This window comes from Lolium rigidum, chromosome 1 (genome assembly GCF_022539505.1).
Source record: "Lolium rigidum isolate FL_2022 chromosome 1, APGP_CSIRO_Lrig_0.1, whole genome shotgun sequence".
In the NCBI taxonomy this organism is placed as follows: domain Eukaryota; kingdom Viridiplantae; phylum Streptophyta; class Magnoliopsida; order Poales; family Poaceae; genus Lolium; species Lolium rigidum.
The window spans coordinates 67,196,535-67,222,263 of NC_061508.1; the positions used below are offsets into that span (position 1 = coordinate 67,196,535).

General features: G+C 42.8%; 1 protein-coding gene and 2 long non-coding RNA genes across 5 annotated transcripts; all 3 read right to left on the reverse strand.

Annotated features, from left to right (window-relative positions):
• Positions 1-7,958: 7,958 nt before the first annotated feature.
• On the reverse strand, positions 7,959-11,304 carry LOC124674932. 2 transcript variants are annotated; one of them, XR_006993105.1, is made up of 5 exons: positions 11,190-11,304; positions 10,291-10,346; positions 9,400-9,575; positions 8,726-8,782; positions 7,959-8,347 (listed from the first exon to the last, which is right to left on the reverse strand). It is a non-coding gene; the product is annotated as an uncharacterized LOC124674932 (long non-coding RNA). The 2 variants fall into 2 exon arrangements; XR_006993104.1 differs by having other exon boundaries at positions 8,726-9,575.
• A 136-nt stretch (positions 11,305-11,440) lies between these two features.
• On the reverse strand, positions 11,441-12,500 carry LOC124674941. Of its 2 annotated transcripts, none has more exons than XR_006993107.1 (3): positions 12,278-12,500; positions 11,853-11,954; positions 11,441-11,732 (listed from the first exon to the last, which is right to left on the reverse strand). It is a non-coding gene; the product is annotated as an uncharacterized LOC124674941 (long non-coding RNA). The 2 variants fall into 2 exon arrangements; XR_006993106.1 differs by having other exon boundaries at positions 11,853-12,189.
• A 55-nt stretch (positions 12,501-12,555) lies between these two features.
• On the reverse strand, positions 12,556-19,772 carry LOC124646563 (DNA (cytosine-5)-methyltransferase DRM2-like). Its single transcript, XM_047186670.1, has 9 exons — positions 19,262-19,772; positions 17,552-17,664; positions 17,224-17,352; positions 16,763-16,897; positions 16,476-16,649; positions 16,248-16,394; positions 14,237-14,336; positions 14,078-14,148; positions 12,556-13,993 (listed from the first exon to the last, which is right to left on the reverse strand). The coding sequence occupies exons 1-9, from the start codon at positions 19,770-19,772 to the stop codon at positions 12,845-12,847; spliced, it is 2,529 nt and encodes an 842-aa protein (XP_047042626.1). The 3' UTR covers positions 12,556-12,844.
• Between the last annotated feature and the right edge of the window lie 5,957 nt (positions 19,773-25,729).

Sequence of the window (25,729 nt, forward strand, 5' to 3'; positions counted from 1 at the left end):
TGTGGTGCAGTAGCCGCAGCAGCCGGCGGACTATCCACAGTAGCTGCGAAGCAGCAGCAGCCACCGGTACCACAGCAGCAGCGCCCAGGGCAATCTCCCCTTCCTCCAGCTCTTCGAGCGCAGCGCCCGGGGCAGCGATCTGCGAGAGCTCTTTATACATGCTTTTCCTCTCTCATAATCGAAATGGCAGAGCGGCTACCTTTAACCCTCCAAAAAATGTTGACTTTGACTTCGAGCTCAAACATGTAAAATATTAAAACATGGATTATATTGAATTTTAATACTTCCTCGATTCTTATTACTTGATGCTAATATAAATGTATCTAGACACATTTTAGTTCTAGAAACATCTATTTTAGTTTCAAATAATATGGATCGTGGAGTAAATAAAATTTATGGATTTAATATTAATCCGGGAGCATATGCTCTTGGGAGGAAAAAAACGCCATCCTCAGAAAAATGGTTCAAATTAGTTCAGTTTATTAGTGCTTTGTATGGATCATGACCATCGGTCTCATCTTAAGAATAGTAAAGATTGCATCAACGGAATGGAACACTTCGTTGCAAATAGATAAATATGCGTTTATACTAATGAGAAAAAATTATGATTTTGATAACGTTCAAGAATGAATAAGATTATTCCTTTTAAGTTTGTTAAAAAATCGCTCATTTTTGCATTTTTTCAATCAAACTAACTGTAACTCATGGCATAGTTCGCGAAAAGGAAATAAAGAAACATGCATGCAAGATGGATTACATGTCCTATGGGACTGAGATCCAGTGCCCTGACGTGGGCAGGGCACGCCGTGCCCGGAGGCTCCAAATCCAGCGTTAGTTTCCAATCTAACGGTCAGCACTACCCACCAGCAAAGTCAACATTCATCTGTCCCTCACTCAGACACGTAAGCGCATCTCCAGCCGCGCGACGAATTTCGGACGTCCAAAAGTGGTCGCGAGCGTTCGTTTGCGTCGTCCCGCGGACATATTTTGTCCGCGCGTCCGTTTGCGTCTAGGTATGCTTCCACCGGGGCAATCCATTTTTTAAATTGCAACATATTTAAAAACATAGAAAATAGTACATATAAATGCATAAAACTATACAAAGTAGATCTATAGGCCTAGACTACTTGCTTCCTGACAGGCCGGCCCCGTCGTTGCGTCGCTTCGTCGCCTGCTTCTCCGCCGCCTCCCGCGCGGCCGCTATGGCTCGGTGCGCCGCCGTGTCCTCGCGCAGTGTCTGCTCCAGCCTCGCGTTGGCGGCTTCGTCCTTGAGCGAATCGAAAGACTCGACAATAGCCCTATACTCCGTCGCCTTCTCCTCCGGCGTAGGCGCATCAGGGTTATCGGAAGATCAAAATATCTCGGAGTCGGAGTCCTCTGCGGCAGCGGCGGCCGCCAGCCTGCGCGGCGCACGCCACGCGAGGCATCGCCATTTACGCGGCCGCAGACTGCCGAAGCGACGCCTCGGCGCTAGTACTGGCGGAGAAGACGCATCGACGCTGGGTCGCTGCCAGGCGGGCCAAACGCGAGCGGACACTTTCCGTGTCCGTGCAGCGTCCGCCGCAGAGACGCATCAGAGGCGCATATTTGGGCCAGGTTTGCGTCTCCGCGGACGGCCCGGTCACTTTGCATCGCCCCGCTGGAGGTGGTGCCAGACGCATTTCCGGTCACGGCAGCCGCCGGCACCTCCACAGGACGCGCTGGCCTACCACAACGAGGAGACCAAGGACGACAGCGACGACTTCGTCGTCTGCATTTTCCACGAATGGCAGGCGGCCATGCGCGGAGGGCCGAAAGTTCAACTTCCCCGCGATGATGACCGACGACGAGATCGAAAGGCTCGGCGTCCTCGTCTCGGAGGTGGACTGACCGGTGCAGCCGCCGCTGCCCAGTACGCCACTGGCGTCATGCCGCCGGGTCTCACGAAGAAAGAGGCGCTACCGGGCATCATGGTCGGTACCGGATTTCGTCGTGCTCGACGACGACGACGAGTAGGCGCATGTGTTAGTTTTTATATTTTATATTTTTTTTCTTTACTATGTAAATTATGTTTTTATGTTGAAATAAAGCAAAACCGAAAAAATCGTCCTCAAACGGATGCGCACATGGGTCGCCTCCGTTGGAGATGCACTTAGAGAAATAGCAGCACAACAAATTCTTTTTTTTAGTTAAGCACAACATCATCAAAAAAGGGTGAACAATATGGCGTGTCTGGGTGGGACCGATAAATGTTGACTTTGCTGCTGGGCAGTGCTAACCGTTAGATAAAAAACTAACGCTGGATTTGGAGCCTCCGGGCACGGCGTGCCCTGCCCACGTCAGGGCACTGGATCTCAGTCCTGTCCTATGAGGAGTCTGAATTCAGATGGCATGGTAGAATAAATAGGGAGACCAAATTATCAGCACACAATTGGTATCTGATGATCTGATCCAAATTAAACATTGGAAACTCGTGAATAAGTCAGCACATATGGCTTCTCAAATAGAGACACAGTATGCTCCAAGTCCTATACTAGTTAATATGTCAATCCCATTATAAGGAAACGCTAATTACATATGAAGAAGTTGATTATTGTATTTTCTAAGACTAGACCCCTTCACCCCTTGCTGGCTTCATTGGAAAATGCTAGTAAGAGAACCTTTTGAGTAGCCAAAGGGCCATGGATTTCAACCTGGCTAGCTGGCTGTTATGCTGCCCACGTCGAGATGCGTGGAATTCAGGTGCAGCGCGACTCCGTGACACTGCTTTTGACTTTGTTTTTTAAAAAAGCACACTTCATTAGTCCGCAGAACGCAAAGATTTATTTTATGTACTGCTATTCTATCGCAGGAAGATATAATTGAAATTGGTGTCGTGCTTGGTACTTCTGTAAACTACACGAAATTAGATAGAGAGATGATTTTGTGTTGACAAATTTCCTTTTGGATAGATAAATTGAGCCGCTGCACATTTATCTATCCGAGTGAATCCAGCTCTGAAACCATCCGAGGAAGCTGAGTACAGGCTGTTGATCAGTCCAAATGAAAAGAAAAATGTAGCGTTATTTCTCATTGGAAACTAATCGTACCTACGTTATTTTGACTTCTGTCTCGTGCTTTTGTTATAAGAGTACCAAAAATAAAATGGCCTGTTGTTTTGTTTTATTTCTAAGGATATGCATGCATGCTACGTTTGATTTGATACGAGTCGAAAGGTCTCAGTGAGAATCGGCCCAAAGGAAGATGTTCATACCCTAGTATGAACAGTGCTTTATTTCTTCATTTCCCACTACAAAAAGGGGCATGAATCTTTCAAAGGTGCGTACACAAACACAACAACAACACATAATTACTGAACTTTCTTTCTCCTTTTTCGGACAGCTGATGAGGTATCTACCATAGCTTTCGCATGACCTGAAAAATGCGAATAAAAAGTGGTGCAATTAGGGCTTTGCATGCACTGGCTTCAACTAGCCAGGAATCAGCTTTTGGGTGAATTATTCTATTTTGCTTGATTAGTTGCACTGGATTGAGTCCGTCATATGGACAAGGAGAAAAATGCTGGTGCTGTACTGCGTTGTGTGGACCAGATCTTTAGCCAATTAACCCGATTCTTCGATTGTACATTCACCTACTGATTGGTTGGTTTGGTCCACTGATCCTACACTGTGAGGGTAATTGTTCCACCTGTAAGTACCTTAGGCACCAGGAATATGGATTTTTATGTAAGTTGAGAGGAGTGTATTACAGTAGCTCTTGGGTAATACTTTTCTGCAGCCTCAGTTCATCTGCTAATGAAGTTATCAACTGCAAGTATGCTTAATTAACCCAAGCTGGATTTAGGATCTCGAAACACAATCTCAAAGGATGTTTTCTGATGTATCTTCGAAATTTTAACCAAAAAAAACATTTTCTGTATCAAGTAAGCCATGTTCACGTGAGGGTAGCCAATAAGACAGTGTATCAAGTAAGCCAATCAACTTTTAGAGGTGACGTTTGTTGAAAAAGAAGCTGGCAACTGTATATTGGGCAGTAGTGACTGTCATCAGGAGGGGGGAAAAAGGAAGTGGGAAAAAGAAAGAAAGATACGTGCCATCTAACAGAAACAGAATGCATGCTTTTCAAAGCGATGGATTGTAAAACGTCATAACGAAATGATGCGGTGTTCTGAAGGGGACACGAGCATCACTAGCTAAAGCTTGATCATTAAGCTAACGGAGATGCTCGTCAGAGATCACTTTGTTGTTTCCTTGCTCTACAGAGATCAGCAGTACTAGACAATCGTGCAAAATATAATGGCCACAGTAAATTGTAAATGTAGCAACACGATTGTTATAGAGTAGTTTTTGTTGAAGACTAATAATATGGCTCTAACTTATAATTGCATAAAATATGTCTTCAATCCCAAACTAAGACCAAGCACATGGGCGCTTAATAATTGCTTCTAGTTCAGTTAAAAAAAAAACAAATAGTTGATTCTAGTTTTTCTACTAGTAGTTGAAAGATGCAATAAGAAACAATGGTGTAGATATATAGTAGAAAACAAAAGAAAAGTTGCAGTGCAAATGATGCAGTGTAAGATCCAGTACGGAAGATGCAGTACAAATATGGATACAATGCAAGCTAGTGCTACAGTATCTCAGGACAGAAACCCCAAATATTGTATTTGTGGAGAAGCAAAAGTAGAAACATAGTACTAAATAGAAACCATTTGCTTAAATCTTAAAATGTAAGTTGAGAAAACACAACTGCAAAGCCATGCATAAACTATGGAGTATGTGTACTTCCTAAAAAACAAATAACTTAAATATTGTTTCAGGGTTGTGTCCCAAAAGTTACAGTAATTATGAGATGGATCACTGGGTGTAGCCGTGTAGGAAATGCCATAATATAGAAACCTGGAAAATCATAAATAATGATGATCAATTTGATATATGTAAAAACATATAAAACAATTTATATTTTTTCTTCTGTGATCAAATTATTATGTATTTGGATTGGTTTGCAGGCCCTCATTATTCTATGTCATTATTTAAAAATTTGAATACATGCTTCATTTCACATCTATTGGATATGATAGAAAACAACACCCAAACCCACATTACGGTTCTGTACGAGTGGTTCTAGAAATTAAAGTTCCGATCCAAGTTGTTTTATAGTTAAAATTTCAAGTCAAGACTAACCCCAAGTTGTTCCGTGCGCATAATTTGGTGTTATCAAAATTCAGATGCCCAAATGGTTGTGCAAATTTTGGCCAAGCTTGGCTAAAAAACTAATTAAAGTACTAAACGTGTATCGCCGGCATTCATGCTTTTTATGAACTGACAATTGTGTATTCGTCTATAATTAAATCATTCTTCGTGATGAATATTGATAACTGAAGCCTGGCATGAAGCCTTACATCTAGAAAACTAAACAGTAGCCTTAACTGTCTTGCCTTGTAAACAGTCGTTGTCGGCAATCAAACTAAATATCTACCAACCTTTTGTTCTAAGTTCCGACTTGATTACATCAAGTCTAAAAACGAACCAAACTCCGAATCAACGCATAGTCATATGTTGAATATGTCATGTGTAATTAGGCATTTGGAAACTGGAATAACTGCAATTTGCATGGCGCTGAGAACGTGTAGATTGTCTCCCGTTGCAACAAGATGGGAAAGCAGGAAAAGGAAGGCAGTGCGGTGTGGTTGGGCCGATTCTATCACACCAACCATCGGATGCTAGTAGAGGGTTTCAGATTATCTATACCACTATATAATACACGAGTTTTTGAATTTGAATTTGTACCACTTAGTTCCACAAGCTTCCGGCCAATGCAACATTTGAAGTAATCCGAGCCGTCGATTTGCATATTGGAGCTTCCATGTGCCGTTCATCAGAGCGAAACAAGTTTGATCTAACGGCCACGATTGTTGGGATTCGCCACCTGAGTTCCCGCGCTCATCTCTGGTGAAGTGCTGGAAACTTCGGGTGAAGTCCCGCGCCAGCCAAAAAAGCTTCAGCATCTGTCGTCAGTTTGCAAGGCATCTGTCATTGGGTTCCCAGGTTGAGGGCCCCATCCATGTGACATGCGTCCTCTAATTTCTTTGTCGCTTCACGGCCAGGAACAAACTAACTGCTACCACTAAATGTGAAGATTTCACCAACTCCACACTTAGCACAAATATCCTTCCTAACATTGACATTTTAAACGGATTTATCCAATAAATTATTCTTGGCACATCAACTACAGAACCCCTCTTAGAAAGAGGGAGAGAACAATAGACTATTGTATATTGGCCGCGGCGTTTTGGCTCACACACATATGCTCCTGGTTTCTAAAATAACTTTTGAACATATATTAAAATATCAAAATAATTTGATAAAAAATAACAGACGTACATCTTAATGTTCTACGTGCTTGCAAATTTTTTTCATAAAAATCGATGTTTTTTGTGTCATGTGTAAAAAAGAAATTTTGGTTCTTAAAAGTGCTCTTCAAAAGGACATATTATTATATTCTTCACACAAGACATAAAAAATGTCTATTTTCCGCGAAACTTGACGTGCGCATATAGAATATCGACATGTACACGCGGAATTTTTCTTTAGGAGTTTTTGACATTTTAAAATATTTTCCCAATAGTAGGAGCATATGCACCCTAGATCAAAATTAGATTTTCGGCTATAGTATAGGCTATTCTATAAATACAATATATCAGAAATGTATAGTATCTACCATGTACTTTTTATATTTATTTTAGTATGATTAATTGAGCACAAAAATGTAAAACTGTGACGAATAAAATTAGTGGTTCTTTTTTATGAAATATATAAAAAATTATGACAAGATCGAAATTATCCAAGGTTAATTTTTGTATATAACAAAGTTTTATCACAAGCCTTCTAAGACAAGACATGAATTGTAGGTATGTTTCCACATGAATATATGTAGTACATATATTGTATCATAAAATTGCACCCAAGCATGGAAATTTCAAATAAATTGTGCATTGACAACTCTCTTTACAGATTAGACTATCACCACGGATAAGAATATTAGGTCCTTGTATTATGTTATTGTGATGGAAACCAAATTCATGTGTCGTACATTCTTGCCTATGGCTACATTAACTATGTCATTGTATTATGAAAATATTTTCCTGGCTGGTAAAAATATTTTCCATGTCATGCAATATTCCATGAGATGTTAAAATATTAATTAGTAACATGTGACACAAACATTTTACAACTCTTTCTAGGTCGTTTCAAAAGCACCATTGAATTGATATTAGTTTAATTATTTTTCTGGAAGTAGGAGAAAATGGACAAAACTTACACATACCGTCGAATGAAGGCTCAAATCAATGTCCACGGAGAGGTATATGCTCATTGTTTGTATGTCGTGCGTATTGTCGACCGTGCAAAGCACGTGCTGTTTACTAGTAAATTATAGTTAGCTATATTTTGGGTCATATTGTGGTGCTAATTTACCGCAGGGGATTTGCATTTGTATGGAAATAACATTGGCTAATGTCAGCAAAGCAGGCTACGTCTCTGTGCTTGACTAACAGCAGATAGCTCAGTGTTAAGCAGATCAGGTTGGTATGCTTTGGATATGCATCTGGATGGCTGTGGACGATCACTGATCAGCTTAACTGACTACCCATTTGGCACGCAATAATCTAGGTTCTTGATTGCAATTAAAATCTGACGAGAAAACAATGGAAATCATAGTAGTATATTTCACTTGTTGCATTGTGTGTCTCAGGGTTTTTAGTCTTTTTAGACTAGATAAATTCCGATATTTTCGCAGCTTCAAGGGAGGCTCCAAACAGACCCATCTATCTCCGCAGACGTCGTTGGGTCAACACCAGCGCCCAATGATGGCCCCCAGGTTTTGCATGTTAGTGGACGAAACAAAAACCAAGTATGTTTTCCATGTACAAATTTAAGAAAGATAATTAAAAGGAATACAAAGATACTGTTAATGGCACACAGGTTTATTGAAGCTTCGATATTTAGGGGAATCTGACCCTTTGCATAACAGTCATTATCATAAAAACAGAACGAGCATGAGTCATGAGAGACTCATGATAATGCGCATGAGAGACTCATGCTCTTTTACCAAAACAGTTGCACTACTTAATCATTCTACGGACGGTGATCTGCAACATGATAATTTGGGCAGGGTAAATGTCTCAAGATAGAGGATAGGGCACTCACCCTCAGCAACCCGGAAACAGGGTTCATCTTTGGGGTGGCAGTGAGGCTCTGAAGCTTAAAGAAAGCTTATATTTATTTCTTTGATTAATTTACATACATGGTAGCTTCTTGATGAATATGTACATCTGGACCACTGTCCGCCCCACCCCCTGAAAAGTTATCTGCAAAGCTTAGCAAAATCAAATAAAGAAATATAATTAGTAGATGGCCGGGTTGCCCAGGTTACTAAAGCACAATGGTACCGAATTCGAGCTGTGAGCTTAGCTACTAATCCACAAAAACACTAGTTATGATTAAGTTTAAACATCTACAATAGCATATACACATACTTGCAGGGCTGATACGTGGACAATTTAGCAGTTTTAAATTGTGCATTGAACTCTTTCTTATCTGAAACTGTGCACTAACCGTAAACATGCATGTCTTATCTAGACACAGTCCTGAAGATGCATAGATAGATGATAGCAGTACTGAAAGACAACACATAGTAACAGACGTGTCGCTAAATGAGAAGTGAAACATCATATTTAAGAACTTACAGCCTGAACGCTTTTCTTCCCATCTGGGTAGAGGCTTATTGTCAGGAATCCATTAGGCTGAAACAGGGAGTGTCAATTCCGTATTCTGGAAAGTCTACATACATGGTAGTGAACGGAACAAAATTTGAGCATCTATATTTTCAATGTATAAATTTATCAAAGATAAGGAAAAACAGAGCTGCATGAAACACAGGCTTAAAGCATCAGGGTTCAGTGGAATCTGACTCTTGCATAACAGCCATATATATTGCACTTATAATGAACTATATCCTAAAGTCATGTCGAACTCAACGGTCGATCCATCTAATATACATGAAAAGAATAGGGTGTCTTCCAGCCTTGAAGCAGCAGCAAGCTCATCACTGTGACTGTGAGCACCCTAGATGATTTGACAGAATAATGGTTGATCACCACACTACAGTCTACAATAGCCAACCATCCAAGCACATCTCAAAACATAATTAGGATTTGTTATCAGAACATGAAACAGGACACACATCATTTGACATATATTCAGCACATGGAAGCAGAACATGCATTCTGGGTATTAAGCAGCACCTGGAAAATTAGCTAGCTGCATTTGTATTCTGGGTATGAAACGAATGTACTGACTAAGTCTGTAGATCTTGAACAAACGAATGGGGACTTAGTTGTCCTAAGAACGTGCATATTACCGAGAGGGAGTGGAGGAAGGCAAGACAGCCGTCCCTGGCAGAGCAAACAAACAAAATCCCCAATTACTAAACTGAATTGTACAGCAGTAAACTGACACAATGGATGGTGGGGATCAGTTCTTGTTATTTGCACAACGAAGCCTACTGTGTTTGACCAAATGTGCGAAAAACATTATCTGCAGAAACACACGCAGTGAGCATTTAGGGAAATCTGCAAAAACAGAGCTAAATGAAACACAGGCTTGCAGCGTCAGTAATTAGGGGAATATGACCCTTGGCCTCAGAGTCATAAATAATTGCTTAATTAGCTATCTCCTAACATCATGTAAAGACTAGCTATCTCCAGCTTGATGATAGCCTATTAAGGCCTATGCTATGCGTTGGCTGGATGGTCTCATGTAGAGGTTTTGTGATTGCTGATGGCCCCGCATAACAAAACTCAGACAAGAAGTAACATCAAGTCTGAAGGAAACTGTCAAAGCCAACAGACAGCACAGACAGCGACACAGACCTTGGCACGCAGGAGGATGCTCATTGTTTGTGACATCCATCTTGGCTATTACTACAAGGGAGTCCATGCTTATGTTGCAACTGTGGTTCTAAAACCAAGCCATCTCTTTGGAAGTTAGTCTGAATTTAGAGAGGGCAGAATATATTTCTTCAGAATTAGAGCAAAGAAACTGCCATGTACTTTGGTTCACTGGGACTGCAAATTTGACATGATGTGGAGAGAATGTAGTGGCAGACTACGAAGCACCGATACGGCGAGTCAAACAACAATACGGCGATACGGCAATTTCTAGAAACAACAATACCATGAGGTACACAGTATTTTTTTTTCAATAACTGAAAAATGCAACATGCTGGACTTACTACTGCTATATCAATTACCTTTCTGCCTGCTAGAAGAAGCTGCCGATCTGGTCCTTGACCTGGAACTCATACTCCTGCACGCCATGCAATCTGTCATATACGTTGTTAAGAACCTAGAAAAAAACTTCAATTGATTACACCAAAGTTGATTAACATCCACCGCAGTTCCTGATCATTTTAATCAACTACAGGGGTGCATCACAATGTCCAGATCAATCATACTGTCCATTGTTATCAATTTTAGGTCGCACTCTTCAGACCAATCATTCGAGAGGATCAAGTTATGTACCAATACTCTGTCCAGTTTGTCAAAGTACTCAGACATGTATATAAGCCAAATATATTTCCACATTTCTTACAGGGTTCAAAGTTTGGAGGATGGTGTTCAAAAAGGTCTTGGTTCTGATGTCTTACAGGGTTAAGTCTTACAAGAAAATATTAACGGAGCGATGCTGATTGGAGATGAACAGGAAGAGGAGGGGCATTGTCATAGCCATGGGGAACAGCCGCTGCTTCCTGTATGTGCACATGGGCAGCAGGATGCCAAGCCATCTGCCATCGCCATTAATTGCCGGTGAAGAGGAGCAGGAGCGCAAGATCAAGAGCTACACAGGGGATGGGGAGGTGTCTGGGTCCGGTCAGTGTCTTCCAAGCTGTTCAGCTTCAGGGTCGCTGCCTCATAGACGGCCATGAACACTGACACCTGGCTACTCCTGGTGAAGATGCTTCTGCTGCTCTCATTACTCTCCTTTCTATGTTCTTAATGTGTACACCCTTGTTCTCTCATATTTTGCGTGTGGATATATAGTTTGAAATGCAAAAAAAAGAAGGATGTAAGCAAATGATTTTTACTTTTTATTCATTCAGTTGTAATGTTTGTATTCTCAACACTTGCAACTGTCCAAGCTGAAACCTACCTATTCCTTCGCCAGAAAAGAACCTCAAAATTTATATTCCTTCTCCGCCTCTCCTGCTTTCTCCGGAAAAGGAAGTTCTGATCTCAAAACTTGTATTCTGCATGGGAACACAACAGGTGACTCATTGTTGTGTAAATAATGATGTAGAAAGAAGACATCAGATCTTTCTTCTTTTTAGGAAATCTTGGGCGAATTCCTGGGGTCTTAAAAAGGGAGCAGGATTTTTTTAGAAATTAACATTGTAATGTCTGATTCATCCTCCTTAGCTGTCCACTGTAGTGGCTGAAAAATGTATTCTCAGCAGAAATGTGATAATTTGGAGAAATATGAGAACATGCACAAATATATGAGCAGAAATATCCAATGAAACAGGCACGTCTGCTAAAAATTTGTAACATAGGAGATATTCCCTAGCAACTGTTGACCACACTCCTACGACCGACTTTCTAAGCATATTTCAGCAATTATCTTAATGCTGTCCATTGACATTTTACCACTGAGGAAAAACTTCTTAGCATCTTCATTCCCACTGTAAGCAAGAACCTGCAGAGTAATCGAATCAGAATGCACAAAAAACAAAACCAGAAACATTAGAATCTAAGTCCAAATGTTGTTTTTCTGTTCCTGTGCAACAAATCTATGCGGAAAAATAGATGACCATACATATGAGGCATTCCTTTGGGCTCTTGTCCAGTAACACCAAAACTAATTGGCAACAGGTTTGCCAACTTCCTCATTGTCTTGCTCCACAAAAACAAACAAAAGCTGCATTTCAGACAAGCACCACATCAGTGCTTGGTCAGATCAATAAACACATAATGAGCTCGATGCAGAATTTGAGCATAAAAGATGGAAGAAGACAAGAAAAGATATTCATTGAACATTGGACTGAACAGTTCCTCAGACTTTCAAACGGTACCTCCCTGTATAAGAGTCACTGGATTTTCAAAATTTACACATGAAAGGTGCACCAAGTAGTCAACATCCTGAACTAACCATACTACATGTTTAAAGTTTCAAAGAGAAACATGCATTAGAAAATTATCAGAATCAGAACGACAAGGTTATAGTAAAAGAATGATGGATACCTCTTCAGCACAATTATCAGTCCAAAGATCGCTTGTCATTAGAATAGGCATTGCAATGCCCCTGCCAAGAAGATTCGAGCAAATATGCACACCTAAAGTTATGGCTAAAAGACAAATAAAAAAATCCCAACAAAAAATTTAAACCATGAAAATTTCTTTCCAACAGGACACAAGACATTGTGTGGGAGAAAATCAGAATTGTCCTTGTCCTACAACAGCAAATAATGAACATAAGACTTCACAAGCTGGAAACATAATCACTACCAGTTATTCTTGGCCAATATGAAACTGAAATTTCTTCAACATGAAAAATATGACCAGTTATTATATTCTTCAACATGAAACCCACAAGTAGCCTTTCAAATATAACATAAGTCACCTTAATACCTTCACATCGGTAACTACCAACATTCATAATCAGAGTTGCAAGTAAACTACTCTTGCAGCGCAGACCGCTGCGAACATACTCTTGGTTAGCTAGCAACAACCATGACATGAATAAAACTGAAAACTACATGACGCTAAGGACAGAATACTTCTTTCTAGCACCAATTAGACTAGAACTTATCAACGTCCTGATCCCTTAGCTGACCTAACAGCTTTCAGGATTCTAACATACTCCAAAAATAAAGAAAATTGCTTGGGATCATATTCACCACTGCCAGGGATGTTGCATGCATTGCCTCCAACAACCAAGTCAAAATCTCCATATTTTTTGATTAATGATATAACTGCGTCATCACTCAAATCTTGCATTTTATTGATCTGAACCAGTGTGCCTGATTGAGTCGCGCTCCACCAGCTTCTGAAGATGTTTCTGCTGACTTCGGAAGTCTGAACGGATACCACCGTCTTCAACTGAATACCGAGCCTGTCAAGTGCAACCACACTACCTCCAATGCCATTGTACATAGATAAGACATTTATGCCAGTGGGAAACATATCTTTGAGCACAGAGAAATGATAGGCCACTGTATCTATTTGGACCGCATCCCCTAAAGACTTGTATCTATCCGTTGTAGTGACTCCTCTGGTATAATTCCTTGGAAATCCAAGAAGATGCTCCATATCATGGGGATCCAGGGAAGCAACTCTATTCTTCCCAACCCAAATAAGATTCCACTTTCTGCACTCCTCCATAACATATTGCTGGACCCCTAGCGGTGGTATATCATCATAGCGTGCAAGAAGATGTTGAATATGCTTTAACAGTTTTGGCCTTGCCTTGCATGACTGCAAAGAATTTAGCTGTGTTCTTTTGTCCCAGGAGGGCCAACATGCCTTGGTGTGAGGGAACACACCAAATATTGTTTTTGGCAGGAGAGGGAGAAGGGTTGTCCTGTTGTCAATTGGCAAGTTATGTGCAAATCCTCTTTCTCTGGCAGCTGCACTCATGCACTTTGAATCAAAAAATTCCGGCACAATATTGTCTAGGCATGTTGAGATTTTATTCCAGATGGCTTTTGGGGCAAAACCCACATCTTCATAATAGAAAAAGGGTGGTCCAATGGCTTCTTTAGGAATTCTTCTATTCACTGCATTCGGCAAGTTAGATCTCTTCATATGACTTGGAACACGCATCAGATCATCATGGTTCTGATACCAAGAAGGCCGGCTTTCTCCACCTCTTTCAAACCGTTTCCTTTTCTTGCAATCTTCCATGAGCTTTCCTTTCTTTCTCTCCATAGAGGAATCGATGCAATTATTGTTCCTGGTCTGTAAACAAATTTCAGATTCAGTCCACCAAAACTAAGAACAAACCAGCTTTTTTATTTCTATGTACAGCTCTCTACGATTTACCTCATGCTCATCTCCAATAGCCTGTGATGCATGAATAGAATCAACTAAGACAGACATGGCACTGTCCAAACCTGATAAATTTTAAATAAAAATATAGAACATCAGATGCCATTTCATTTAAGCATAATCATTAAAGAAACAACTTAAGGAGAAGCGTACCACATCTTGTGATGGCCATTTTCGCTTCATCTTCAGGAAACCCCATTTGCAGTAAGTATCGGATCTTCTTGTCCCTCGGTGACATGTCCTGTAGAAAATCCTACACAAAAGCACAAAAAAGATATTAGAAATTGTCTATTAATTTTGCTTGTAGAAGCTGAAAACATATCTACAAAAAATATAGCAAATGAAAGTGATTAATATTTCAATGGACATGCATTCTCCTGACTCGAGATAGTTCAAAAAGCCTACTACTACAGAGGAAGGATGGTGCCTGCATGCACAAATGGTTTGTATGAGACAGGCAGGTCAGAGAAAAAGATATTAGAAATTAGAAATTGTCTGTTAATTTTTCTGTAGAAGGTGAAAACATATCTAGAAAATACATAGAAAATGAAAGTGATTAATGTTTCAATGGACATGCATTATCCTGACTTGAGATAGTTCAAAAAGCCTACTACTACAGAGGAAGGATGGTGCCTGCATGCACAAATGGTTTGCATGAGACAGGCAGGTCATAGCTAGACTAGCCAACTAAGACAAAGTGGCTTCCAAGAAGCATAGCTTTGCTTGCACAAGACATTAATGATTGAGTCTTGGTCACAGAAACGAAACCACTGTTGTGAGATGGAAGAGAAAAGGTTTCACATAGGTAGTCCTTTCCCAAGGCTCTGCTGCCTCCTGTCACTGCACAAGGAGCACCACATGCATATAAATGATCGACCAGCCTCGCTTCCTCTAGTAGCTCAGTGACATTCAGAACATGAGGAAGAGGAGGCAGCTGACCTCAAGGCCAGGATGGACTGCGAGCTCAAAGTCAAGAAAAGCAGTCTCCTCCTAGAAAGGTTCTACCACTATCTGTGCTCATTCACTAAGAACAATATACAACGAGTGTGCACGCATCATAGCGAATCTTGTTGCAGTGTATTTTAAATCTACTACTCGCATTAGGAAACACGTGCTGCTTTTGAAGTATAATAACAGGGTTTGATCTACTTCTTAAATCCTACAGCAGAAATTAACCTTTTAACCATATGGTTTGAACTGTAGTTTTACTTACGCTTGGTGAAAACATAGTCTTAAGAGAGCGTGTATGCTATTAGTAGAATTTTTACTGCCTGCAACATTACTCGCAGCCTCACTTGAACCAGGACATCATTTCTTATTGGCACATTTAGACCAATAATTGACTAAGATTCACATACACCGCAAGCACATCAACTGCACGCTTGTGGATTAGCACTTGAATTGATCATGAGCTGTGTTTTAAGCTCATTGAAAAGTTCTACCTCTATCCCCGCTCCTCTGCTCAGCTACTTAGAAGAAAAAACAAGGCACGTGCTTGTTTCATGATGAATCTTGCTAGCAAAAATGCACAATAACAGAGTTGCTTTTCCCTAAATCTTTTGCAAAGATCAACTATTTGACAAACATGTTTTGAAAATATGTTATGTAATCTAGTTTATTTGTGTTTTGACGCAACTAAAAGTCCTATGAAACATTGAGTTTACCAATATGAGTAGGACTTTTTTGACAAAAATGTTGTGACCTCACCAGAATGCTATTAGCACAAGAATATATCAAGGCATACTGCATGTAGCAAAATGAAATGAATTTTCCACATGAGAACTCTAGAACCTTGTCCTTACTGAACATAAAACACTGGCAAGATATCAATGAGGTTTTTAAACATGCAAAAGTTGCATCAGATAGAGTCCACTAATTTTTGCATATTTACTTTCAGAAACATTACAGCGTCGCATGAACTAGAACTTCGTTTCTTATGAATCTCACTGCTTGTTTAACTTTTCTTGTAACAATCATAAGAAGATGGGTATGCATTCTAATCGCTCGAGACATATTTCAACAGGTAACACATTACTTAACTAAAACAACTAGCACATTAGACCATATACCAACTAATAAACAGATCGACTGTACTAGGCATAAATCACTATCCATATAATTACCGAAATCCTAGTTAGCAATCTGAAGATAAGAAAACATATACCTCCACTTTAGAACCATGAGAGATAAGATCTCTCTCAAAAAAATCATTTTCATCATCCCAGCCTTCAGAATCAACTTCATTTTCAACAATTTTGGGGGTACAGCCAGAAGTAGAGCGATTTTCCACTAAGGAGTCATCACCTAGTTCCTGCATTTTCCATGACAAGATGTAACATGCATTCATTCCCACCAGAAGAATGAACAGTAACTGCAGCACATCAACAAATACCTTTAATGCCAGGAGTAGCTCAAGCAATTGGTTTGGATCTCCGTCGCTATTACCACTAGTTTTAAATATGTTCTTGATGCCCTTCAAGACCAATTCTTTCGAGAAACCCATTGCCACATAATCATCAATTGAATAAGACAATGGCGCCGCCCCATTGGCACTTCCACCAGCACCCTGTTATCATTAACAAACATCACAACACAATCATGATTATAAATTTTTATATGAGCCAGGAGTAATTCTTGTGCAGTTGTACTCATGAAAGCCACCCATTTCTACCAAAGTACCTGTCGCACCCATGTGGACGGACCAGGGGCATCAGGGTTTCTCGGGGCTGGAGAAGACGAGAGGCCAGCCTCATCATCATCATCATCATCATCCCAGTCGAACTCATCAGTGTCACGGTTATCTCTAATCAAAATCTGTAACATGAGTTAAAGCACTACTTCTCAAACACACTGCACATAATGAATGGAAACCACCAGCCAAGTCAACATAGCGAAGAGAAAATAGTGCAATGGCTGCATAACACAGTGAAAAGACTTCCACTGCAGCCATACAGCATCACAATTAAGCATTAATCATGTGCTTCTACAATTAATAAGCCTGGCACTACAACCAATTTAATAAATGCGCACTAATGGTGAAATAAAACAGTGCAGCACCAGGAAAAAAGGATAAAGTAATCAAAATTTGATATGAATAATGCCAGAACATGTGTGGAAACCCAAAGATTTCTACCAATTACCTGAGGTACCAGTGTGGACGGGCCAGGAGTATCAGGGCTCCTCAAAGCTGGAGCAGATGAGGATTCAGCCTCACCGTCATTGTCCCAGTCATCGGAATTGTAACTATCATCACTGTCGCTGTTATAATCCTGTGACATGAAATTTGCAATATGAAAACAGCATATGGGAAAACAGAAGATACTACTCAAGAAATCAACTGAAAAGTCAAAAGTTAATAGGTGTTTCACCATGCCAGTATTGAATGGAAACCACCAACTATGCCAAACATAGCGAAAAGAATATAACACAAGGGCCTCATAACACATTGGAAAGACTTCCGCAACATACATACGACATCACAACTGAAGCCTCAAACATGAAATATATAGTCTCATTCAAGGTCTTGAACGCATAAAGAGTGCCATCTTGTTTAGGCCATGACAGGAACATATAGCCAAAAACTACAGAGAATTATTAGCCAATAGAAGCCAATTATATATCCAGTGACAGTGAGACAAATTGAGAAAAACACTGCCAATATAATCATTCCCTTTAATTGAGCAAAAGTGATCTAAGCAAACTACAATTCAACAGTCATGAGTTATATTTCAATTGCCTAGCATCACATTCGTGTATGGGAATCTGGCCAAGAGCTAAAAACAAGAGCCATGCACATCTGTTGCACACAGACCTAGTAAGAAAGCAATTAAAATAACTAACCCCTACTATTCATCACGGCAATCATCCATTGCTAGAACACCTAGTAGTTTTTAAGTAATCAGACTTGTAACCGTTAATACAGATCAAGATTGGAAGCGAACATTCGGCGTTTTCCAAAATGTTACGCAACAGCGGCTATCATATTCAAATCACGGCATAGCAAAAATTCCAGTAACTTCAAGGCCACAATGAACCTGGCCCTGATCTACTACTACAGGCTAGCATTCCAGCTCATGGCAGGAATTATAGTACATAACCTATAGGTAGGTACCATTCAAGCTCATTACATAGCCATGTACATCTGTTGCAAACAAACCTGAAAAGAAAGCAATAATCCATTGCTAAAAGAACTAGATAGAAAGTAAGAAACCTGTAGCTCTTAATACAGATCAGCAATTGTCCCAAACATTTGTCACATTCCAAGATGTTATGAACCGATGCATAGGAAAAAATCTAGTAAGTTCACTGCCACAAATTAACCTGATGTTGCTCTACTACTACACCATACAAGCTCATGGTAGGGATAAAACATACAAGCTTTACAAGTATCATTGCATAGCAGAAAATGGTGGAATAAAGTTCACGACAACATATTAATCTGAAGATACCATTCAACTGCAGCAAGAAAAAAGTAGCAACTGTGCATTCCCCAGAAGCATAGCACCAAGACCAACACATATGTATAAGCATCCAAAGGTAAGGTGGTTCATTTCTGGAAGGGACAGACAAACTAGCCTGCAATTCCTACCAAACAAGCTACCCATGAAACCTGAAATTCTAGGTCTCATTCATACTCGCACACCAGGCAACAAACAAAAAACCAAATTTTGAGCCCAGCTCTAGGGAACAAGACTGCAGTTTCTTCTATGCACTTACTGACGAAACCAAATTGCAACTTGCAAGTACTCCGTAGCAGATATCTCAGACATTCTAAGTAGCGCATATATTGCAAACTAGTCAGAAAGCCGGCATAAGCCGTCAGCGTTCATTCAGTTGTAACGCAACAGAGCCATGAAATACAGAGAAAAGGGCCAACTTTTTTCGACCAAATTACGCTCAGAGCGATAGAGGGAGGAGATGAAGGTAAGGAGATCTTACCACCATTTCTGGGCTGGCTGCTTGAGGGCGTACGTTCCCTCCCGGCCGGGGATTTAGTCCTTGGACGGCGGGCTCTGCCTGCAGACCAGTACCAAAATTATAGCCCTTCCGAACTGAACACCAGGAGCACGAGAGAGAAGGGATGGGAGAAAGCTCACGAGTCACGGCAATGGCGGAGGTAGTGGATCGTGGCCGGAGCGCGTCCGTGAGCGTGGACGTCCAGGAGGAGGAAGAGCAGACCAGGTGAGCGGACGGCCGTCGGCGCGCGAGGAGCAGGGTACAGTTCTTGGACCACGAGCTCTGCCTGCAGGCCAGTACGAAAATTATGGCTCGAATGCTGAGCGCAACGAGAAATAAGGAAGGGGAAGGGAGGGAGCTCACGATTCACGTAGACGACGGAGGTCGTGGCCGACCGAGGTGGCTCAACGTTGCCGGGGAGGAGGCCGGGCGGACGGCCGTCGGCGAGGTGCGGGAAGGGGATTCCGTGGCAGACCGTGCCGGCGAGGTGTCGTTGGTGGGCGGAATGCTGCCCCTGATCGCCTAGCCGCCGTCGTCTCGTCGCTGGTCTCGGCGCCGCGGCGAGGAGGTAGAGGTGTGCGAGGAGCTCGAGGAGGCGAGCAACTCTGCAACTGGAGTCAGGTCGGCTGGTTTCGTCTGTGTTCACGCCGCTGGGCTGGTCCTCCTGATTCAGACCTGTACACTTCTGGGCCGGGCTGGGCTGGGCTGGGCCTTCATTATTCTGCAGGTCCATCGCACACCATTCAAGCTAGGACTAGGAGCCTATCTTTCTCCAAAAAAAAAAGCTAGGAGCCTATGAATATTATTAACCCTTGAATTACAGTTTTTTTTCAGCAAACACGCTAATTAGCAGATTGGGAGTAGTGTTCTGCATATGATTTCTTTGTTTGAAATTGCATTTCAGGTGTGTTTTAAAATTTAAAAAACATAAACACAAATTTCACGTGTAGATCATCACATGCTACATGCGTACAAAGTTGTTTCAGAAAAAAATCATCTTGGTGTGTGGCATGTGTAAAAATACAAATAATCTACAAATAATCAGGGACAAAATAAGTTGTTTCACGAGTAATTTTTTGTATTTTTACACATATCACAAAAAATATTTATTTTTCGCGAAGCTTTAGCGTATGTACATAGATTGCAGAGATGCGCATGCAAATATGTTTTTCAGAATTTTTCGACGATTTGAAATATGGTTTTTTAGTGAAGTGAGCATATGCACGTGGAGCTAAATTGAAATTCAGAGATTGAAAACCTTTTTGTGTGTCTAGTTTTCTCACTCACTCGGATTTAAAATAATTGCTTGAAAATGGATGGATCTAGAAATATTTTAGTGTGTAGAAACATCTATTTTTAGAAAATTATTTTAAACGAAATGGTATTTTTTTTAAAAGATGGAAACATCACATCATAGTTTTCCTTAATATACTCAGCTAATTAAGAAAAAACTTTTTTTAGATGAAAGGCACTGGACGTGCCCGACTTTGAATTAACAAAGCCAACAACGGCGAGATTGATACAAAGAGCTGAACCCAGCTTACAAACCGACACCACACACCCACACGAACTACCGAAGAAGCTACTGCCGGAAGCGCGACCAAGAAGCTCAGCCAAAGCGCCTACGAGGACTCGAAGAAGAGCCGGAGTCTACGAGTGTCGGGCCGGAGCTCACCCGAGAGCGAGCCATTTTCACGCGCGCCTCAACAACACTCCTCCGTCGCAGAAGCGCCACCGGAGGCCGACCACCACCGAGGACCGACCCTCGTTGCTCGCAGACCGAGAAGTAGCACCAGGGAAGCTCGACCAGGGAAGGGGGACGGAGCATGCCTTGCCGAAGATCGCCAAACGAAGCCACCTTCGCCACACAACCTTCGGAGAGCAACTTGTTGTGGACTCCAAGACGATGTCTTCAAGAAGATCGCGACACCGGAGTGCCGCCACCGCCCGATCCGAGGATCTTGGGTTTTCACCCGAGACTCGTAGAAAGACGGAGAGAAGCCCCATGACGCCTTCGGGAAGGGGACGGCGTCCACGGACGTCGCCATCATGGCCCAAAAGGGCAAGGGTTTCCCCTCGGCATGGCCTCTCCTTCTTCTACACGAGGTTAGGCCGTCGAAAGTCAACCGAACCGCCGCCACAACAAGCTGCTCGCCGCGACCACGTCTCCCGCACGACCATGGCCAACGACCAGCACCAGAACCTCTGGCTCGCCCGACAACCAGCAAGGTTCCCACCGACCAAGGCCGCCGCCTTGAGACCAAACTCCTCGCGCCGCCGGACCGCAACGAGCACCGAGAGCCACCACCTACGCGGAACATCCGCTCCCGAACGGACGACAACCGACCTCACCGGCATCCGCCCCACGCGGATCACCGAGTGAGTGAGCACCTCCACGGATCCGGGCTGCCCACAGCCCACCACGACTCGTGCCGACACCAGCATCTGAAGAATGGCGGAGAAGGACAGCCGCAGCGAGATCTGCGGCCGGCAACCACCCCGGCTGCCGGCATCGCAAGATCTGGCAAAGGGGACACGCAGGGGGCTCGAAACGAGGCCGGGCCCCTGCCCGGCCGGCCGAAACCACCCTAGGCCGTGCGACCTGCGCCCTCCCGGAGAACGCCCGGCCGCGCAGAAGGCCGGCGCGCCGCCGCCCGAGCGCCCACCGCCGCGTGCTCCGCCCGCGGCCGCCGACCCGACGGCGCCGCCCGCGCCGCCCGCAGCCGCCGCCCGGGCGCCATCGCCATGCTCGCGAGGGGAGCCTGCTCGCGCGGGGCGCTGAGCCCTCCGCCAGCCGACCACGAGGAGGGGAGCCTCGCCGCCGCCGTCAACCACACGGGCTAGGCCCGGCGGCGACCGTCGGCGGCGGCGGGGCGAGGGGGGTGGGAGGAGGGGTTAGGGTTAGGGGAGCGGGGAGCGGGGGAGCGGGCACTCGGCGTCGAGCTTATTGTAAAATTTAGTCTTAGGATCTTAGGCCAATTAAGAAAAAACTATGAAGATGAATTCAAATACTACATATTATCTACTCCCGATGCAAGCATGGTGTGGTGGCCTCCTGCATACAAGGAGGAATCCGGGTTGATGCAGAGCCGTATATTGCACGCTGACGAGCAGACCAAGACGAGGAGGCGGTGGTACACGCATGGCCGGCGGAGGGCTCCGACATGGGCGCGAGTTGTAGCGGTTGCCGTGGAGTGAAGGAAACGAAGGGGAGGGTGGTTCTGGGTGCGATTGAAGGAAGAAGACGAGTTGGGTCATGCAGGCGGGGCCTCCCGTGTTTTTTTTGTCGGACGTGGCGTGATGGAGTTGATCCACTCGATCCAATGACCACCAAGCGGATGCTTATTTTGTCCAAATAGCACCCGGGTACATCTTTTAGCATCTAGGTATACTAATATTGACAGCGAAAAGAACTTTCATTGAAACATGGTCTTTAATTTGTGGCTTATTCCCTCGATACACGGAGAGAAATTGAGACACAAGCTAAAGACAACAATTTAAAAAACAATTACGAAATTTTTTATTTGATAATATTATCAATATGTTTGAAAATTGGCTAAATGGGATGGTATCTAAAATTAAGTCTATAGAATTCGAGTGGGAGTTTGTGCATTAATTATTTGCAGCTATTTGGAGTTGTCAAAACGATGTTGTTTCTGACAAGATAAGGAACATATGGATTCTGGATGTACTCGATTTGATGGCGGTCGTTCGGACTATCTTCAACCAGGATGGCTGGCGGTAATCTAATATAATTCAACAAGATATCATTTGTTTTTTCTGTTCTGGTGGTTAATTCATGTTGCAGACTTTTGCTATGCATGAGATGTAATACTCTAATACTGAATTTGCTAAACAAATAAGGTTGTGTGCATCGTTTCGTTACAAGGCCAGGGTTAAGTTCCCCTTTTTGAAAAAAAAGTTAGGATCTTCGAACTTGTTTATTTTTTTCGAAGTAGGGATAATCCAGCCTCTACATCAATCGATGCACCCAACCTTTATATTGCGCAGTCTTAAGTTTTAGAGTTTACATCTCATGACCACACAAAGTGTTCATAAAAAATACAAAAGAACAAAAAGAAAACAAGTCACCAATGCATTGTGTATCATCTATAAAGCCACCAGCCACACTAGTTGAACATATCCCATGCAAACTTCTCCAAATGGGTGCACCTAGAATCCTATCCGCTCATCGCGCATCTGGTAGCAAGAAAGACCAGTCATGGATCAAAATGAGTTGCCATATGGATAACGTGTAAAAAATGAGCATTTCGCCACACGGATAATCTATAAAAAAGGAGCATTTCCTATTTTTGTTTGTTTAAGATGATACCATTTATACAATTCCATAAAGATCACACTGGTGAAAAAAGGGCCTTTGGTCGCGGTTCGCAACTGCCATTAGTCGCGGTTGCGCAACCGCGACCAAATAGGCGCGACTAAAGCCCCCCCCCCTTTAGTCGCGGTTGCTTACGAACCGCGACTAAAGGCCCGTCCACGTGGGCGCCAGGCGACCGTCGGGGCGGAGACCCTTTAGTCGCGGTTCTTCTGGCAGACCGCGACTAAAGGCCGCCGCAGGTTTAGGGTTTTAGGCCCCCCCCTAAACCTCGTTTTCTCGTTTAATTTGTATTGTTTTATTTCTTTTGTGCTTTATTGTAATTTTGAAGGAGTTTCACATATTCTACGGTACTACATACATGCATGCATATGAATGTACAATTTCAAACAAATTTGAAATTAGAACCAAAAAGAATTCAAGAGGAATATACAATATATATTCAATATCATCGGATGACCATATACAAGTTTGAACAAGTTTCCATACATAATTTAATGCATGTATAGTTCTACGTCCTCGTAATGGTGTTCTCCTTTAGGATCGAGGACTTCCCTCCTGAACCATCCAGCTAGTTCCTCTTGAAGTGGTCGGAAGCGAGCTTCTGGACTAAGCATCATCCGGAGGTTATTCCTCTGAGCATTGGTATCACTCGGAACGCGCTCAGAGGTGTATCTCCGGATCATCTCACGGACATAGTATCCACATAGATTGGTCCCCGGTGGCTGAATATCGCCACCATTCTTAGCCTTTGACCGCATGAAATGTAGCTCTTTTTTGAATTCACCGACCTTTGTATCCGAGAACCGTCTCCAAACCCTACGAGGCAAAGAAAATTAAATGAACAAGAGAGTTATTAGTTAATTACTTGAAGCTTAATTAGGAAATGAACGAAATAGGCCGATCGATATAGAGCGCAAATGAATGAAAACAATTACTTTTGAATCATTTTTCTCATGTCGGCCCAAGTCGCCGCATCCATATTCGGAGAGTCGTGGATGAGACATTCTGATTTGTCAATTTTAATTACTAGCGAGAATCCAGTGGAACCTCGCGGACAAAATACATGCACAAGTACGTCATGCATAACTCATCGATTAGCCGGCCACATACCATGCATGGAGTAAACAAAAGAGAATGTGCTCAAGACATAAACACTCACCCAAAATGGTAAGGAAATACAATATCACTTTTGAGTTGCTGCTTTGTAAGAAACTGCCACAGGTCTGCCTCCACGTCGGTGGGGTGATGCTGTAACGTATATCCATTAACGATGTGTGGGTCAATGAACCCAACATCATGGATGTTCCTTACTCTGCATTCCTTAATCTTCAATCTGCATATATAATAGCGGACACAACAATATAGTTAGGACATATATATTGTGCAGGCAATATGAACGAGATGGGGTAGAAATAAATCACTTACGTAACGTAGCAACTGATGATAGATTTGTCGAGCTCGCGCAGATTGAAAAGCTGGAACAATTCACTCATATGAATTTGTACAGAGTACTGTTTGAAGTGATGCTCATATCCAACTTCCGCAAAAATATATTCTTTGGCGTTTTTATTTTTTATGTAACCCTTGTACCATTTCAGCAGTACCTCTCATTTGTGGAGGTAGATCCTCTTCCTGCGCAGGCTCGACGAGAGGCCCATTCTTCACATATGTAAGTACTACCTCCTCGCACCGGCGCCTCATCAAGGCCTAACAGCTCACGAAGAGTAATACCTAAGTTGGCCGCTTGTTCTTCCGGCACTCGTTACAGTCAATCCCTGTGCTTCCGCAGCTTCTATGATTTCGGGGGCATCCGGACCGGCGGCTGTCACTATAAGCGGGGCAATCGATTGTTTACTTTGTTCCCCGAGCTGGGCAACAACTCGTTTCCCGCTTTGTGCACTTTGTAATTCCGCTTTATCGGCCTCCTCTTTCTTCTCCTTGAATATGCGTGCCTGATTCTTTAGTTCACGTGCATAGTCGTCAGTGCGATTCTTTGCGGCTTGGGACGGTGTGTTCAAAAATGACTTAGCCCACTTCTTTTGCTCATCAGAAAATACAGGCTTGGGCTCGGGCTCTCTTTTCTTCTTGCAGCTCGCCTTCCATTTCTCTAAATCAGCAGCCGCGCCCGCCTCGACTTCCTCGGCACTAGATTCCCAAGGCCTCGTGGGGAGAGGCTTCAGTGATACCTCCGGTACCTTTGTTTTCTTAGGTACGTAAGGGTCCGGGTTAATAATCCAGGACTGCTGCTTCGCTTCTTCGCCGGAGGTGGATTGGGGGCGGCATTCGCTACTCCGCCCGGGGCGGACTAGGGGCGGCGGCTGCTACCCGCCGGAGGTGAATGGGGGGCGGCG